This window comes from Trichosurus vulpecula, chromosome 5 (genome assembly GCF_011100635.1).
Source record: "Trichosurus vulpecula isolate mTriVul1 chromosome 5, mTriVul1.pri, whole genome shotgun sequence".
NCBI lineage: Eukaryota > Metazoa > Chordata > Mammalia > Diprotodontia > Phalangeridae > Trichosurus > Trichosurus vulpecula.
The window spans coordinates 236,725,884-236,743,382 of NC_050577.1; the positions used below are offsets into that span (position 1 = coordinate 236,725,884).

At 37.8% G+C, this 17,499-nt stretch overlaps 1 protein-coding gene across 1 annotated transcript in view; it reads right to left on the reverse strand.

Annotated features, from left to right (window-relative positions):
* OTOGL (otogelin like) overlaps positions 1-17,499 on the reverse strand; it is a 194,270-nt gene that overhangs the window by 118,806 nt on the left and 57,965 nt on the right. Inside the window, exons 23-25 of the mRNA XM_036761187.1 lie at positions 15,583-15,745; positions 5,002-5,109; positions 3,288-3,426 (exon numbers count right to left, since the gene is read on the reverse strand). Coding sequence (XP_036617082.1) covers positions 3,288-3,426; positions 5,002-5,109; positions 15,583-15,745 — 410 coding nt within the window. The remainder of the gene's footprint in view (positions 1-3,287; positions 3,427-5,001; positions 5,110-15,582; positions 15,746-17,499) is intronic.

Consider the following 17,499-nt stretch of genomic DNA (forward strand, 5'->3'; position numbering starts at 1 on the left):
ACTCTGGCTTGACCAGCTTGACACTATAGTCTAGCTGCTAAGATCCTGCCCTCTGGACCTTTTCCTGTTTCCAACCTGTGAAATTACATGCCTAGTTAACTACTAACATCTGATTACTCTCCTTGTTCTGTTTTAGGGATACTGAGGAAATCACCAAATCAAACAGATTTTCACCTGCTAAGGACAGACCTTGACCACTGCTTGCCAATCTGTCTTATGTCATTTCCCTCAGTGTTCATTCCAAACCATCCATTCTGTCCTGCCTCCTCCTACTTTACTACCAACCACCTAACCAGACATCATCAAGGAAGAATGAGGACAGAATTTCATGGAGTGAGCTGTCAGGAGGATCGAGTACCATAGGAGATCTAGGGACTTCCACATGGAGGTCAAGGAGGACCAGGATGGGGAAAAGGCCTGATTTGGCAAGAAGGAAGTCCCTAATTATCTCTGAGGGAAGAGTTTCAGTGGAGCCATGAAATTTCAGGATTTTATCTGCTCTTAAGCATGTTCTTGATTTAAGGTGCAGGCCTTGAAAGAAGACTCAGCCGTCTAATATTGCACTTCTCTTTGCTAAAACAAGGCTTGTTCAGAGTAGACGAATACTGACAAGGTATACTTTCGTCACCTGTGCCTTGTTATTCACTGGATGAAAAGCTATCGGCAATTTGCCATCTTCCTTCATTATGTGACTGCCAAATGACTTCTTGAACTTTAGAACTCTGCCATTCACAGTGGCTCATTTTACAAGAAAGTCAAAATCGCTCACAATAAAGCACCAAAAAAAAGTAAACCAGGTTGGTTGAAGGAGAGTCTTAACACATGAGCTTTATTAAAGAGTGAGAGGTTATAGGCTTTAATGATCACTTTTCAGCTAATTGCAATCATTTTAAAATGGGAATAATTAGCATACTTATGTGATGATACACTTAAAATATAGTTCAAAAAAGTCCTTTAATAACACAAAGGACCATAATCAGAAAAGTTTCCATTTATCAGGAAGTCCAACACATGGTTGCATTGCTGGAGCTTAGGAGCTTACTGCATTGACTCTTATGTCACTTTCTCCAGCATAAATTTCTCATTTATAAATTGAATTATTAAGGACAAAGATGTAAATAAGATAAAGGCCTTTTAGTAATTCAACAATATTTGTATTTCAAAAATTATATAATATTTCTTCAAATACATGGCATTGCAATTCAAACAATCTGTGCTGCTAATTAATTGACTATATTGGCATTTCTATAATATTATTATAATAATTAGCATTTATATAGCACTTTAAGGTTTGCAAAGAACTTTACAAATATTATCTCATTTTATGCTCACAACAACTCTAGGAGGTAGGTGCTGTTATCATTCCCATTTTACAGTTGAGGAAATTGAGGCAGACAGAGGTTAAGTGACACTTGCTCGTAAGTGTCTGAGGCTGGGATTGAATTCAAGTCTTCTTGAATCTATGTCCAGTCCTCTATACTGTGCTACTGTGCTACCTAAAATACCCATACATCTCTAGAATTTTTTTTAATATGAAGAGTAAGTTATAGACCATTTGCCAATCTATACCAGTGGAGGGAGTTCCCACACTGGAGTTCCCCACACTGATGAAAGCACAGGGTTGGATCCTTTCCCCAAAAATGGTTTCCGGAGCTCATAAAAAGATATATGCCCTGTTTTATAGCCTTAAAATAGAGCCACTCTATAAGGACCTTCTTATATATTACTACTACTACTCCTAATAATAATAATGATGATAATTGGCATCTCCAAGCATTACAAAATATTTCATATTTTTACCTTAGCACATTTGAACTTTACAATACTTTTTCAAAGTGGGCATTATAGATATTATTGTCTGCATTTTACAAATGAAGAGACTGGTTCAGGGAGGCTGAATGACTTACCCATTGCTACAGAGCTATTAAGCACCAGAAGCAATATTTGAAGTCAGGTCTTCAAAACTCTAAATCCAATATTGTATCCACCATGCTTACAATTTGCATCATTATTTCCACACCCAAATTCAAGACTCCAAAACAAAAAGTATTGATATATTTTGCTTTGAGATACAGTTGGGAATAACAAATAGAGAGTCACCCTTGGAGTCAAGAAGGCATAGCCTTTGTTCCTACCTCTAACACATATTGGTCCTGGGACCCCTATAAAAGTTACTTGTTGTCTCAGTATCCCAGGTAATTGTCTAAAAGCATAAGAGGCTGATCTGCATTAGTAATTAGAGTTTCCTCTCTTTAAGTTCCTTACACCAATTAAATCAAATACAGACACACATATGTAAATGTATGTATATATGTAAATAAGCATCTATCTATATCTAAATTTATGTATATATATGTATATACATATATGTGTATATAAATAGATATATTATATGAAGATATATTTATATACAGACATAAATATAGATATATTGTATATTATGCGTATATACATAAAATATATGTATATACAAATGTAGATATGTGTATATAGACAGATATAGATATGTATATATATGTATATAGACATTATTGTGTATATATGTATATATGTAAACACATACATATAGATAGATGCATATATGTCTTATATTATGTATGCAGGTATATATGCATACATGTGTGCATGTGTGTGTGCATGCCTATGTGTATGTTTGCTATATATACACATGTATACATATATGCACATTGCATCTATTCCAGATCTATGATTTAGGATATATAGAAACAAATTCTGATTCAAATACAGATTGGACCTGTGATTTCACTGGTGTAGGAAACTTCCCAATAAGGAAACTCCCTCTACTGAAGCAGGTTAGCACTTTCCCTACAATTTATAGGAGTTGTCTAGATTTAACAGTGAGAGGTGTCAGAGGTGGGAAATGAACTCAGATCTTCCCAATTCCAAAGCCAGCTCTCTACCCCCATGCCAAACTGTCCTAATTGTAGAGAAATATGTATCTTACAATCATATATATTTTATATATATATATATATATATATATATATACACACACACATTTCTATCTTTTAAAAAAAGTTAATTTCATTTTATGCCTTTAACCATATCAACCCAAGAAAGAATTCATCCCTTATTTAAGACCCACTTATTCTTACATTGTAAACATAATTAGACATAAAAATGTATCTGGGAAATTGACTCACAACTGCTACCTCTTTCTGTGGTTTGGCTCACAACATTTAAAACTGCTACTGACTAAGAGTTCTCATTCCCTGGAATAGGAATCTTACACAAATATAAACAGAGAAGAACGATTGTTCACCTACCTTGACTAGAAAAACTTGGCAATCACTGACATAGTCAAATTCCAGTCCATCGAAGGAATAGTAATGACGGTCCCCATAAACTGTGCACACCGCAGGGCATGGATAATAAGTACAATTGAACATCCCTCGCCGACAAACACTACAAGAGTGACAATGTTACTGACCTTCCAAAGAAGCTTTAACTTTGTCAGTTTCTTCCAATCATTATCAACATTAGTGCTTTAGTCAAAGTCTGTTTTCTAAGCCACCTAACCCTTACAGTAGTCACTGTCTTATTGTACAGATGAACCAATAAGAATCAGAATTAACTTTAGGGATGACGCCCTTGTCACATAGAAGGTAAGTGAGGGAACTGAGAATTAAACACAGTCAGAAGACAGTTCATATTTCTTCAATGCTTGAAATGTCTGTGGTTTCATCAATGTGAGAACTCCCTCCACTAGAACTAATCACAATTGGCCTTCAGGAGATGCTGTGATTGACAACTTTTCCCCACCTTCCACTCGATATGTCACCTGGTAGTGAGACACTGTAAACTGAGCTAAGCTAATGCTCCTCCAGGAGACATTGTCATATGCATCCAGACCCATACTGGACAGGTCGTTAGAGGACAGACATTGCTGCATCCAAACTCAAAGTCTTTCTGGATTGGTAGAACTTCGAAGATGATGCAGTCTGCTGGAATACTCTTTGCAATCCTAACATAATCATGTTACAAGGAGGGATCAGAGTAGCAATTTTTAAAATTTGCTTTTTATTATGAACTTTAAAAGTCATAAAACATGAATATTTCATATATAAAGAAGCACAATAAGGAAGGTTATAAATGAAACTGTAAACTTCTGAAACATGCCAGTCTATTCTAAATAAATAATAAATTTGACACAGGGAGAGATAAAGTGTTGTAGTGGATAAAGAGCTGGCCTGGAAGCCAGGATGACCTGGATTTAAGTCCCACAGTCAACATATGCTGCCTGTGTAGTACAGGCAACCCAGTACAAGTCACCAAATCTCTCAGTGCCCCAGACAGCTTTCTAGTACTCTAGATACTGACTTGCATTGGTAGAAGGACTTTCTTCACCTGAAAGTTCCCCATACCAAATGAACCAGATATCTAATTTCAATTCCTAAGAACTAGAAATAAAGTTCCTAAAATGGCTCTGCTTGTCTGGGTCCCCTCCTGAAACTCCTTCTGTGAAATTTTTCACTTATGTTTCCTTGACACTATTTTCTTTTTTAGTAAATTTATTCATACCTGGTACATGGTCTTAATTACACTCTCCAAATCTTTACCCCCATTTTGAAAGTCATTCTGCTTCAGGGGAAAAAAATCTTCTTTTTAAAATTATCTTGAAGTAATTTTTCTCTGTTTAAAGAAATGGAAAACCTGGCAAGAAATGCGATGTTATCCTCTTTCTATAAACTTGAAGTTACTGGTAAGCTTGATGCTTTTCTCTCAACGTTGTCTGGATTTATAATTGCCCACCCTTTTGTCATAGGCTAAACAAATGAGCAGATGAATAATACAGTGATTTTGTTATCACTTCCTAGAACCTTCTACTTCCATTTAATCAGTAGGTTTTGAGAAGGTAACCTAGGCATGCTGGCATCTTCTTTGGTGGATGAGAACACAGCAGCCAGTAACTATCAGCCAGAGATTGCTGCCAACAGAAATCCCTAATCAAACCACAGAGAAATCATTGAAACTCATTACCAGGTATAACAAGGTGTAGAAATCACTTCTCCCGAGAGGTATTCCCAGTCCTTCCAGAGGCATGGACAGCTCTCAGGAACATAGCATTTGCCTTTGTGTTCTGCCATACTTCAAAATGAAGAAATAAAAGCTGTTTAGTGAAAACTACTAATTTAAATGAAAAGTACAAGGAAATACCCAAGCAGCAGAACATCCTCAGATTCAATATTAACAAAAAAGTATGTTATCATGTCCATTTATATGTATATATATATATATATGAGGATAATGATACTACAAAATACTGACACTATTTTTGTAGGTCATCAGAACATAAACTCTTGGATTAAGCTGAGGTGTGTGGAAAGAGAGGCAATATGGTATAGAAGAAGGGTTGGAATTAGAGACACCTGAGTTCAAATCTGTGAGACCTTGGGCAAGTCATTGTACCTCATGATACCTCTAGGACTCGGTTTCCTCATTTATATAAAAAAAATTGGATGATATAACCTCTTAAGTCCCTTAGGGTTCTAAACCTATCATCTTGTGAACATTCACACTAGGGAAAAATCTATTTCTAAATACTGGCTCTAAAAAAAAGTCTTTCTGATGCACTGTGACTATATAAAAGCAATATATTAAAATTGATAAGGCTCTTAGGGGGCAGCTAGGTGGCACAGTGAGTAGAGCACCTGGCCCTGGAGTCAGGAGGACCTGAGTTCAAATCCAGCTTCAGGCACTTGACACACTTACTAGCTGTGTGACCTTGGGCAAGTCACTTAACCCCAATTGCCCTGCCTTCTCCCCTCCAAAAAAAATTGATAAGGCTCTTAGACACCCCAGACCATAAGATGTGCATGAGAAATACTTGGACTTCTCATTTAAAAATCCTAAGTCCTGTGAAATGAAATGAGGAAACATGGTATGGTGTTAAGAGCTCTATACTTGGGGTCAGAGGACCTGAGGTTGAATCTCAGCTCGGGTATTTACAACTTATATGATCTTGGGTTATCAAAGAATTCAGATGACAGAAAGTAATTTCTTTTCCTTCATTTCAGATGAGAGAAGGAGAAGGTAGACATGCGGTAAGAGCAAGGAATAACAGGTGGACAACCATTATGCTCCATTGGAATTCTCATGGTGTTGGGAGAAAGTAAGGAAGGCCTTCAGCACACTGCATGAACCAACCCCATGTAGTTTACCACTTTGGGGAAAACATGGACAAGAAGCTGCATGGGATGGGCAGGAATGGACGGGTTGCCTGGGTTGCAATCTGCATCAATAGAGGGAATGCACTAATCTATAAGATCACAGATTCATCTGAATATTTGAGAATGACTTTTTATTTAACACGTCTGATCTTTACTTTGTTTATCTATAAAGTGAAGAGACTGGACTAAATGGCCAAGGATGCTTCCAGCTCAGAATCTATGGTCTTTCAAAGTTATAAGTTGACAAAACATCCATGACTATCTCATATTTCCCCTGAAACTTTGCTCAATGCTCCAACTAATACAATTAATATTTCTACTTGGCAGCAATAAAAGGATTCATCCATGATCATCATAGTTGTCACTAATCCAAACTGAAAAATCAGAAAGATACCCTAATTGAACAGAAATCAATTAATGAGAAAGTTTTGCCACTGAAATGGTACCAAAAATAATTAGAATTTACATTCTGTCTGGTTTGAAATTGGAGCAATGAGTTTAAGAATAGTGATACACTAGCAAGTGTCCAAGATAAGAACTCTGAGTCCCTATCACGAGTTTCCATTAAAGAAACCAAAGAAGAGAAGATTCAGAGGGGACATGAATGCCATATTCAAATATTCTTAGATCTATCGTAAAGAAGTGGGTCTGGACATATTTTCTTTGGCCCCAGAGGATAGAATAAGGAGCAACTGGTGGAAGTTGCTAAGGGGCAAACATTTAGATTCAATGTCCTAAAAAGTAATAACTGTCCAAAAATGGGAAGGGTTGCATCAGAAAGTGGTAGGTGTTCCATCAATGTAGGTCTTTAAACAGAGTCGCAATGACTAATTTTCAGGTATTTTGTAATGGAAACAATTTTTTTTTCAATTAATGAAGCATGCATTTTTTCTCCCATTTCTGCCCACCGCTGGGGGGATGGGGCGGGGGACAAAAGAAAAAGAAAAACAGAAAACCAAAACTATTACAACAAATATATACACTCAAACAAAACAAATTCTCATATTGCCCATGTCTCAAAATATATCTCATTCTGCATCTGGCTGATTATTAATGGGAACACATTGGTAGGGGTTTGGAAACCATAGTTTCAGAAATGGGTGCCCACAGTTTATTCCTATAACCAGAGACAGCAGCAGCTCTATGTGGAGGCAACCTGAAAGATCGAGTAAGAGTTGTTGTTTATATTGTTGGTGGTGGTTGGTGGTGAGAGGGACCCAGAGGGAGGCCTAAATATGAAATTACAAAATTCTATCCTCTTTAAATCGAGATAGGGTTATATTTTTAAAATCTCTAATACTTTCTTTTAGTAGAAGCACTTTCACCCAAATTCTAAAGTCAATTGGGGCTAGAAAAAAAAATCTTTCATACTAGCTTGCTGTCATCAAAGACTGGTAGATAAAAAATTGTATTCCACCACCTCTAAAACCCTTGATATTATGGTTTTCAATTTAAAAGCTGTCTTTCAAGTAAATTAATAGCCTTGTGAACAATACTCCTGTAACCCCCTTACACTCAGCATTTAATCTACAGTGCCTGACTTTCATCTACATTAAAATGCATTTGAATTTTTCTTTGTATAATAACTAGAAATGGAAATTTGAATGATAAGGAAAGACACGTTTTATCATTTTGAGTGCTAAAGGTATAAGGAATTTTATTGTCAAAACCTATCAGATTTTTCTTAACTAAATTGCTGGGCTTATATCAGAAAAATCCCCCTGCACTTTACTCATTGAGTGGCATTTTCTTATCCTAACTTTTTTCCTGAAACTCTTAAGTTTGAAGAAATGGAAAGCTACTATACCTTATTCTAGCCAAATATTATGAACATAGTCATATTGATTTAATTTAGTAGATGAATTAAATTAAATTAATAAAAGTTTACTTTACTCATTATAAATTCAAAAGAGGTCATATTAATGTTATCAAATATTTATATATTTTGTGGTGTAGTGGGAAAGTAATGGGTCTGAGATCAGAAATCATCCAAGTTAAATCTTGCCTCTAACACTTGCTAGCAAGGTGACAATGGGCAAATCATGTAATGTCTCTCATCCTCAGTTTCCTCTTCAGTAAAAAACATGAATGCCTGTGGTGCTTATTCATAGGGTTGTTGTAAGGATCCAATGAGATAATGTATGTAAGGTATAATGTAAATGTAATTATATAAATTATGTAAACACCACCTAGGATTGAGGCTGCTAAATGGTACAGTGGATAGATTGCCAGGTCTGGAATCAGGAAAACTCATCTTCCTGAGGTCAAATCTGGCCTCAGACACTTATTAGATGCATGACCCTGGGCAAAGCACTTAACCCTGTGTGCCTCAGTTTCCTCATCTGTAAAATAAGCTAGAGAAGAAATGGCAAATTACTCCAGTATCTTTGCCAAGAAAACCTCAAATGGGAGCCAGACACAATCAGAACCAAACAACAACAAAAGGTAGTATTACATATCTTTATGTGATTCAGATACATGAAAGTCAGTTCCACAATATTTTTTATGAGTTGGAAGGGATTTCAGCAGTCATCTAATTCAACATATACCCCAAATTAGCATTGTTCTGTGTTTTTCCCCATACTATAACAGGCAGTCAGCTTTTCAGCATCCTTATGAGTCATAATACTTTGCTTTAAATAACTTTTGTTTTGTCAAATGCTTATGTCCTGATGTCTATTAAGTGACCATGTCCATTATGAGCATTTTAGCTAATATGAGCAGTGAAGATATTACATGCTTAGAATACTTGTGCCTAGCAAATATCTTAGAAAACATTATTGAGCTTCTCTATGTTTATTTTCTTTGAGCAGAACTATTTATCTTAATATATCTGCTTTACTTACAGACTTTAGGATAAGTTATAACTGATATCTGAGAAACCTTGGATAGCCAATCCCCCAAGTACTTCACCTCTTTGGAGCTGCATAATACTTTTCTGAGGCCTCTCTGAGATTTTCTGGTTTCTTTTAAAGTCAGCTCAATTGTCCTAGTGAATGAGTTGGAATATCCATTTGGAAGGCCTTGTGTGTTTCAGGGGTCCATTGGGGAAATTTCAGTCCCTATGTTACAAAGATCCAGAGAATTCAACCCAGTCTGGTGCAGGTGGGAAGGAGTGGCACCCCAGTAATTTCTGGGCCAAGTGCTGGTTTGTTGTAGCACTAAGTACCCAAGGGAGCCCAGAGCAGAGAGACCCCTTAGTTGGAGAGGGAGAAGGTGAGCAGATCTCTTGTGTTACAATAAGCACAAAGACAAAGTGGTCTGATTATTTCTTATCTGAAGGTAAGAAAGGAACTTCTTGTCCCTGTTCCGGGAATATTGTAGAGACTGGGCTTTCCCTCTGCTGAAGAAAGTTCAATTTTTTCACTTTTTTGTGCTGCTTTGAGGTTGGGAAAGGTCTTTACAACACTTAAGTGATAACCTATGAGAACTGTGTAAATTGATGTCTATTTTTAAAACTGTATCACCATGTATTTGGGGGTGAGCATAATATTTAGGACTACTCACTGGTGGGCCTAGATCCTCACAGAAGAATGTTAATTTATAGGTTGCTTATAAATTGATTCTGTCAAAAAAAAAAGCCCCCTGGTTGACTTGCTTGGGATGGCCAATATTTAAATAGAGAAAAAGTATAAGGGAGAGGGGATTTGGTTCTCCATCTCAGTTGATGGAGTCACAACATGTAATCACAGATGCTGAAGTACTAATGTGTGAACAAACTGTCAATAACCTGTTATCCCTATGTGAAATATGAGGACCTTTGAGTTTGAAGGCAGCAATGCCATTGTGTGAACAATGATTGACTAATCCATGAATGTTACAAGTCCATATATTCAGAAGCTTGATCTCTTGCCGGATACAAGGTCTGGCTATGGACTCAAGACTTTACTAGCCCTGGAAATGGACAGTCAAGCATCAGGGAGGAGCAGACCCTCAAAGACCAGCTAAGCAAGCAACCTAACAGAGATTCTGCACCCAAAGGAGGAACATGGAGAGGACTCTGCAGTAAAGGCTTATAATTCTGGTGCTGTGAGTTGCCTCTCCATACATATGAGCCTCACTATGTGCACTGTTTTTATTTATTCTTGCTATGAAAACTGGGTAAGTTTATGGGAGTTTGTACCTTAAGTTTAAGGAGAGGGGGGGAATGTTTTCTAGTTAATGTTCTTGCTCTGTCACTCCTGACTTGGTTTATTCTCCAAACTACTTCTCCTCCTCCTCCTTGCCAGTTGCCAAGCCCCACAAAGATTCTTATCTTCTTTCTGGTTCCTCTTTATATGTTGTCTTCCCCATCAAAATGTAAGCTCCTTAAAGGTAGGGAATATCTTTTATACTTTTATTTGTATTCCCAGCATTTGACATAGCACCTGGCACATTTTTGTTGTTGTTCAGTCATTTCAGTTGTGCATGACTCTTCGTGACCCCATTTGGGATTTTCTTGGCAAAGATACTGAAGTTGTGTGCCATTTCCTTCACCATCTGACACATAGTAAGTGCATAATAAATCATCTCTCTGTCTGTCATCTGTCTAGAAGCTGTCCATCTAAATAAATCCTTTTGAGCTAATTGCTCTACTTTCTGATTGTTAACAGAAAGTACACTGGTGGGGGCTTGTAAACTACAATAGTAGGAGCCCAGATCTATAGATTATACCTTAGAACTTCAGAGTAGTTGCTGTACCACCCACCCCCCTCCCATCTTGGAAACCTGAGGCTTCTGAACTGGAGAGGTACCTGAGGGGATGCTACACTTAAAAAAAAAAATTTAATAGCTTTGAAGGGTTTGGTATTTTTAAAAATAATGCCTTAAAATATTTATAGTATGTCAAAATTATTTTTCCTTAATATACTAAAATACATATGATTCAACACCATTGAATCCAATAGAGAAGTGGAGAACTCAATCTCAAAAGAATAAGAGAAATAATTATTTCTCTCATATGTTAATCACTAATTATTAACTTAGATTAAGGTTTTCCCTTTCTATCTCCTCATTCAGAAATAAATCCCTGTAGGTTATTCAGCCAGTCTCTGAAGGACATTGCTGATAAATGAGATTGCCCTCAGGATACCTGCTTAAACCATTTTAGGTAAAATCCTACTCAAGTAGAAAACCTTACAAAGAGAATCTAATCTAGGTGAATTCAAGCCTATTGTGTCCCACTAAGGCAGCCTTGGGTGGAGATAGATCCCTTTGTCTAAACTGTCTTGGGGGAAAGGGGGGGTAGAAATGAGCTAAAGTGACACAATCAGTCACGTCTCCCAGGTTCTCCTTAGAATAGATCTACCTCTCATTATAATATCCATTCTCTCATTAATTGTTAACCAATCAGAGTTGATCTCCCCCTGTCAGGAACAACTATTCTTCCTAGGGCATATAAGCCTTGAGGGGCCTCCATGATTGTCTTTAGTTTATGAGAGAAAGTCAATGACCATTGTATTAATTATCTGGTAGCCATAATTAATAAAATGATTAATCACCCAGAAACTATGGCTCTCAAACTTTTCGTTTGTCACAAGAAGGTTGTACCCTGTATAAAAGTCTTTTCCTGTCCTCCCTTTTCAGGTAGTACCTTACTCTCTGCCTTTGATTGAGTACCCTGTCTCTACCATCTTGGAAAAAAAAAATTTTTCTGGATTCTACTAACTAATCTAGCTCCTTGCCTGTTTCTCCTTGATTTTATTTTCCAAATGCCAAAGAAAGTAATCCATACTTGACTCCTTCTCTCCTTACTATCCTTTCCCTAACCCCCACTCCAAATCCAATGCATGGCTTCTTACAGATCACCAGGGACCAGCCAGGAAGAAGAACATCGGAGCACATATGGGGAGCTGGAAGGGACCTAAGAGGTCATGTCACCCAAAATCCTGATTTTTTAATTGAGGAAACTGAGGCCCAGAGAGGTTAAGTTGTTTGTCATACCAGTTGCTATAGGACTAGGATCTGAACCCGGATCCTGTGGTTCCAAATCCAGAACTTTACTAAGTACATGGCAAGATTTTAGAGAGATGGAAAAGGCCAAAATAATCTCACCATCTGCTTGCTAATTGAGCAGCTTCATTCCTTTAGTATATCAGGCTTGAGTTAAAATGAAAATCCTCCTGGGAGAAGTAGAGCTGGGATGAGTCCTTTTACCCTTTAATGAGAATGACTTTCACATTCTTTCCTGAGAGCAGATTTTTATAAGGACACAGCAAGATACTGGAAGTCTAGGGTGACAAATGGCCCCTTTTTGCCAAATTCAAGACCTTTTTTCTCCATAAACTAAAGGCTGGATAGATAGAAACTAAGGATAGATTATTTTCCAAAAGGTTTTATTCAGCTGTTCAGAACTCAGAACGTATTTTCCCATAGAAGCAATGTGAAAAAAGAAGTACAGCCATTAACTTCCCAGGCCATCCCCCAATGAGCCTATTTGAAAGAAAATGCTGCTGCCCTTACCTCCTGATTTCTCATCTCTATTCATTTACAATTAGTTCATTCTTTACAATCCACCTCAAATGACAAAAGGCCTCCATGAAACTTTCCACAAACTTCACAGCTTCAAGTAATCTCTTCTTTATCTAGCCTTATCCCATACTTTACTACTCTTGATCATCACTAACATTTATAAAGTAATTCAAGTTTTGCAATATGCTTTACATAGATTTATATTCCTTGACCTCATTATAACTCTGGTACCTTCACCATCCTTCCCATCCATCACTCTGATTCACCAGTCATCTTGACCCATGTTTTGCCACTGGACTCCCATGACTCTGGAAGAGAGAATAAGGCTGTTGACTTTGCACAGCCCTGCCTCATTTAAGTCCAATTCACTTGCAAGTCAAGGCATCATTCTCCTCATGTCATTGATCCTCTTCAAGAATGAAGGACAAACAACAACAATCTTGTCTCACTTTCCTCAATTCAGTCTTGACCCTTTCATCAACCAGTTCAACATAGGGCCCTCTACCCTTGCCCCCTTCTACTTCTGCTGCCCAACCCTAGACCACTCCTACCATATGCTTTCTCCATTCCTAAACTAGAGCTTCTGAATATGAAAGGAAGTCATAACACCAGGGAGTTACAGTGGAGAGTGTCGGAGTCAGAGTCAGGAAGACCTAAGTTCAAATCCCAATCTAAACACTGACTAGCAGAGTACCCATAGTTAATTAACCTCTCTAAACCTCAGCATCTTTATGAATAAAATTAGAGCTAGACCAGATGACCCCTAGGCCTTCTAGCTCTTGATCTGTGACCTTATGGAAACCCTATTTACTATAATTTCATGTTACTTAGCTTCTGTTGAGTATTCACTGTTGATTCATTTTTTTGAAAGGTTTTCTTGGAGGATGCAGTGGAGAGGAAGGAATAGAGGAGTTGTGATTCGAATCACCGAATGCAATAGCCACATAGAGAAGGTCATAGGTCTGCTGTAATGCTTAAGTAATGAAGCTCAGGATTCCTAAAGATCCAGGACTATTTCATCTTTGTCTCCATGGTTACAGTGCCAAACACATAATAGGTGATTAATAAATGCTTGTCAATTAAAGTCACAATGATGCTTTTTAAAAAGCTTTAATAAAACTTTTTAAGAAACAATGAGTGGTATACTATAGGCTGTGTGATCCTAGACAAATTACTTAACCTAAGTGCTCCAAGCAGAGAAGGAGCATTGATAGAAGAAGTCCCTCATGAGAAGCTCCTGACAAATAATGAAATCACAAGTCCAGTTCAAAAGAAAAAAAAAGTCATGAAAAATGCAGCTTTATAAACACTGATGATTCTTTTCCTCTTAAAATGGAATCCTTGCTGCCTTTGCCCTTTCCAAGTCCTTGTGTCTGTGACCTGATTTCCTCCAGTCACTGTTTCCATCCTCATAGATGGGTAGTTGTTCTTCATAACCTACTTTGTCCATACCAGACATAGCTCTTTTGACAAGAGACAGGAACCCATCCCAAATCACTTGGATTTCCTTCACATCTAGATTTAGTTCATTTATACCATTGTCTCTTACTTGGTAAATAAACTACAGGGCCTTTCCTTTTCTCACTAACAGCTCAGAAGAGCTACAACCCAGTTATGTCTCTGAATGTGCGTGCCTATTAAGACTGAATGACCCATTTGCCTTGAGAAGGCTGCCTTCAGAGGACCATCTCTCTACTCACTCTCAGAATACACCTCTGAGTGTGGGTACCTTACAGAAAAGGAATAAGCCTCCGGAAGATTTCCCACCATGAATGAGGTCCTTCTGTCATGAAATTAATTTGAGGGAACAAAAAGCAATAAGTGCTGCCATGTAAATCATAGACTTCTTTCTAAGAACTCCTTAAAACAGAGCAGAACAGCCACATTAGAACAGCCTGCTGAAAAAAGGATGCCTGAAATATCAATGGTTGTCAGGCCTTTGCAGATGGAAGGTGGCCAATTCCAAATTTGGGATAGTATCTCAAAACTTCAGTCAAGTCAGTGGAATAACTGGAAAGAGTTTCCACCTGTAATTTCAGTATTGAAATAATAATAATTGACATTTATGTAATACCTTAAATATTCAAAAATATTTTACACATAATAACTCATTTGAGCCCAACAACAACCCTGTGAGCAAGCATAAGAATAGTCTTATCCCTGGTTTACAGAGGAGGAAACTCAAGCCCAGAGGAGGTAAGAGATGTAGGTCACATAATCATTCGTTAAATCAATCAACAAGCACCTTCTTTATGTCAGACACTGCACTAGAGATATAAAGACCAAAATGAAGTAGTCTATGCCCTCAAGGAGCTTGAATTCAATAAAAGAAGCCAACTTGAATAACTACAAAGTATATACATAGTAAATACAAAATAAAAGGGCAGCAAAATGGTGCAGTGGAGTCCTAGAGTCAGGAGGACCTGAGTTCAAATCCAGCCTTGGACATTTACTAGCTATGAGATCCCAGGCAAATCACTTAACTTCATTTGCCTCAGTTTCTTCATTTGTAAAATGAGTTGGAGAAAGAAGTAGCAAATAGTTCTTTGCCAAGAAAAGCTCAAATTGAGTCAGCCATGACTGAAAAGACTCAAAACCACAAAAAATATTTTTTTCAGCTACTACAATTTACATAAGGTAGTGCTTACACAGAGAAAGCATCAAAGTATGGTTCCAACCCATGATTTCCTGATTTCAGGCTTAACATTCTATCTCCTGGACCACATAACATCACAAAGTCAGATGCATACTTGATAACTCATTAAATTAATAAATCAATAGTATCTTAGCTGCCAACGATCAACTGCAAAAAGCAACCTTGAATGGTATTATTTTCACTAAGTAAAGGTCCCTTTAAAAAAATAGTTCAGATCCAGCCCCTTGGCTTGAGGTCTCTTTTTGACAAACACTAAATCTTCAAACTCTGCAAAAAACAGCTTACCCTGGGGGACAAATACAGCCACTTGCACAAGGTGGAGATGGGGTACAGGTGAAGTTCATGGCCAAGTTTACACACGTGGTCTCACAGTTCACACCAGCTGATGGTAATTCTGGGTCAGGAAATTTGCAGTCAAAATAGCGTTTTCCTTCTGGGCATATATGAACTTCAGAGATAAAACATAGATTAGATATAATTAACTTCATGTAATTTGCAGGTAAATAATCACACGAAAGTGTACATTTGTGTTTTAGATGTGTCCATAAAAATAGCAATAAGACCCTTGGCTAATTATTACTCAGGAGATTTCACAGAACCATTCTAATTCCATGTCTATGAATTTTATTAACAATAATAAAGATAACAGCTAGCATTTACATAGTACTTTAAGGTTTACAAAGTGCTTTAAGCATGGCTTCCCATTTGATCCTCACAATGATTCTGTGAGGTAGGTGCTATTATTACGGATGAGGACACGAAGAATGAGCAGGCTTGCCCAGGGTCACATGACTCATTAAGTGTTTGGTGCAGGATTTGAATTTAGTTCTTCCTGATTCAGATCCAGCATTCTTTTCACTGTTACCTGCCACCTAATAAATTCTTAAAGAGGCCTATTCATTGAATGGGCTTTACCTCACTCACAGTGAGCACCTGAAAAAACCTTAGCCTAAAAGGGCCAGGGTCTCCCATCGCATCCTGGGTCATCTCCAGTCATCCTGATAAATATCAGGCCACTGGACTCTGATGGCTCTGGAGGAGAAAGTGAGGCTGGTGACCTCGCACAGCCCTCCCTCACTCAAATCAAAGTCAACTGCAAGTCATGTCATCATTTCCATGATGTCATGGTCTTCCTCGAGAATGAAGGACAAACACAACAAGTCACCTAATAATAACAACAATATTAACATTTACTCGCTAACTGTATTATAATAATTGTGTATGCACCTTTTACATATGTGGAGAATAGAGCTGGTGGTTGTGGCAAATTTCTGTAAGATATGAAATTCATGCATAAGCTAGACATCTTGGGTATGGCTACCAGATTAATGTGGTCCTACATAAATGAAGGGACAGCTAGGTGATGCAGTGGATAGAATGCCAGGCCAGAAGTCAGGAAGACTTGGGTTCAAATCTGGCATCAGATACTTACTGTGTGACCCTAGGCAAGTCATTTGTCTGCCTCAGTTTCCTCATTTGTAAAATGAACTGGAGAGGTAAATGGCAAACCACTCTAGTATCTTTGCCAAGAAAACCTCAAATGGGGTCACAAAGAGCTGTACATGACTGAAAATGACAGTAACAACAAACAACACATAAATAAAACCCTATGAATCCTAATCCCCCCAGGTGCTAGGGCCTCCCCTTCCCATGCCCCAATATTACCTTGTTTTTATTTCATATAAATCTTGGAAGGACTTTAAGTAGATGTCTACCCCCAATAAAAGGTAAGCTCCTTGAGGGCTGCGAATATTTTATTTCTGGCTTTGCATTCCCAGTACCTAGCACTGTACTTGGCGCATAGTAAGTGTGTCAAAAATGCAGTTGATTGACTCTAAATTTAAAATATTTAACTCTTTGGTAGATGTGAATTAGCCTTGCAAATGAGAACCACCATTACCACTCCTTTGGGGATGGGGGAAGATCCACAAAGCATTTTACCACCAGCACTCTTTCTGACCATCAAACTAAGTGAAAGCACTTTGTCCCTCTGGCAGAATAAATGTGAAAGTGTCTGTAGAAGTGTCTCCCTCCCTTCTACTCCCTCTCTATAAGTAGGTTCCTGGAGTGCAGGTGGAGAGAAGAAACTTCCAGTAAAGAAACTCAGACGCTACAAATGTGTAACTGTTCCATAATAATTGTCTGAGCCACAGAAAGGCTAACAGACTTGCCCAAGTAAGAGAGCCACCCCATGACAGAACC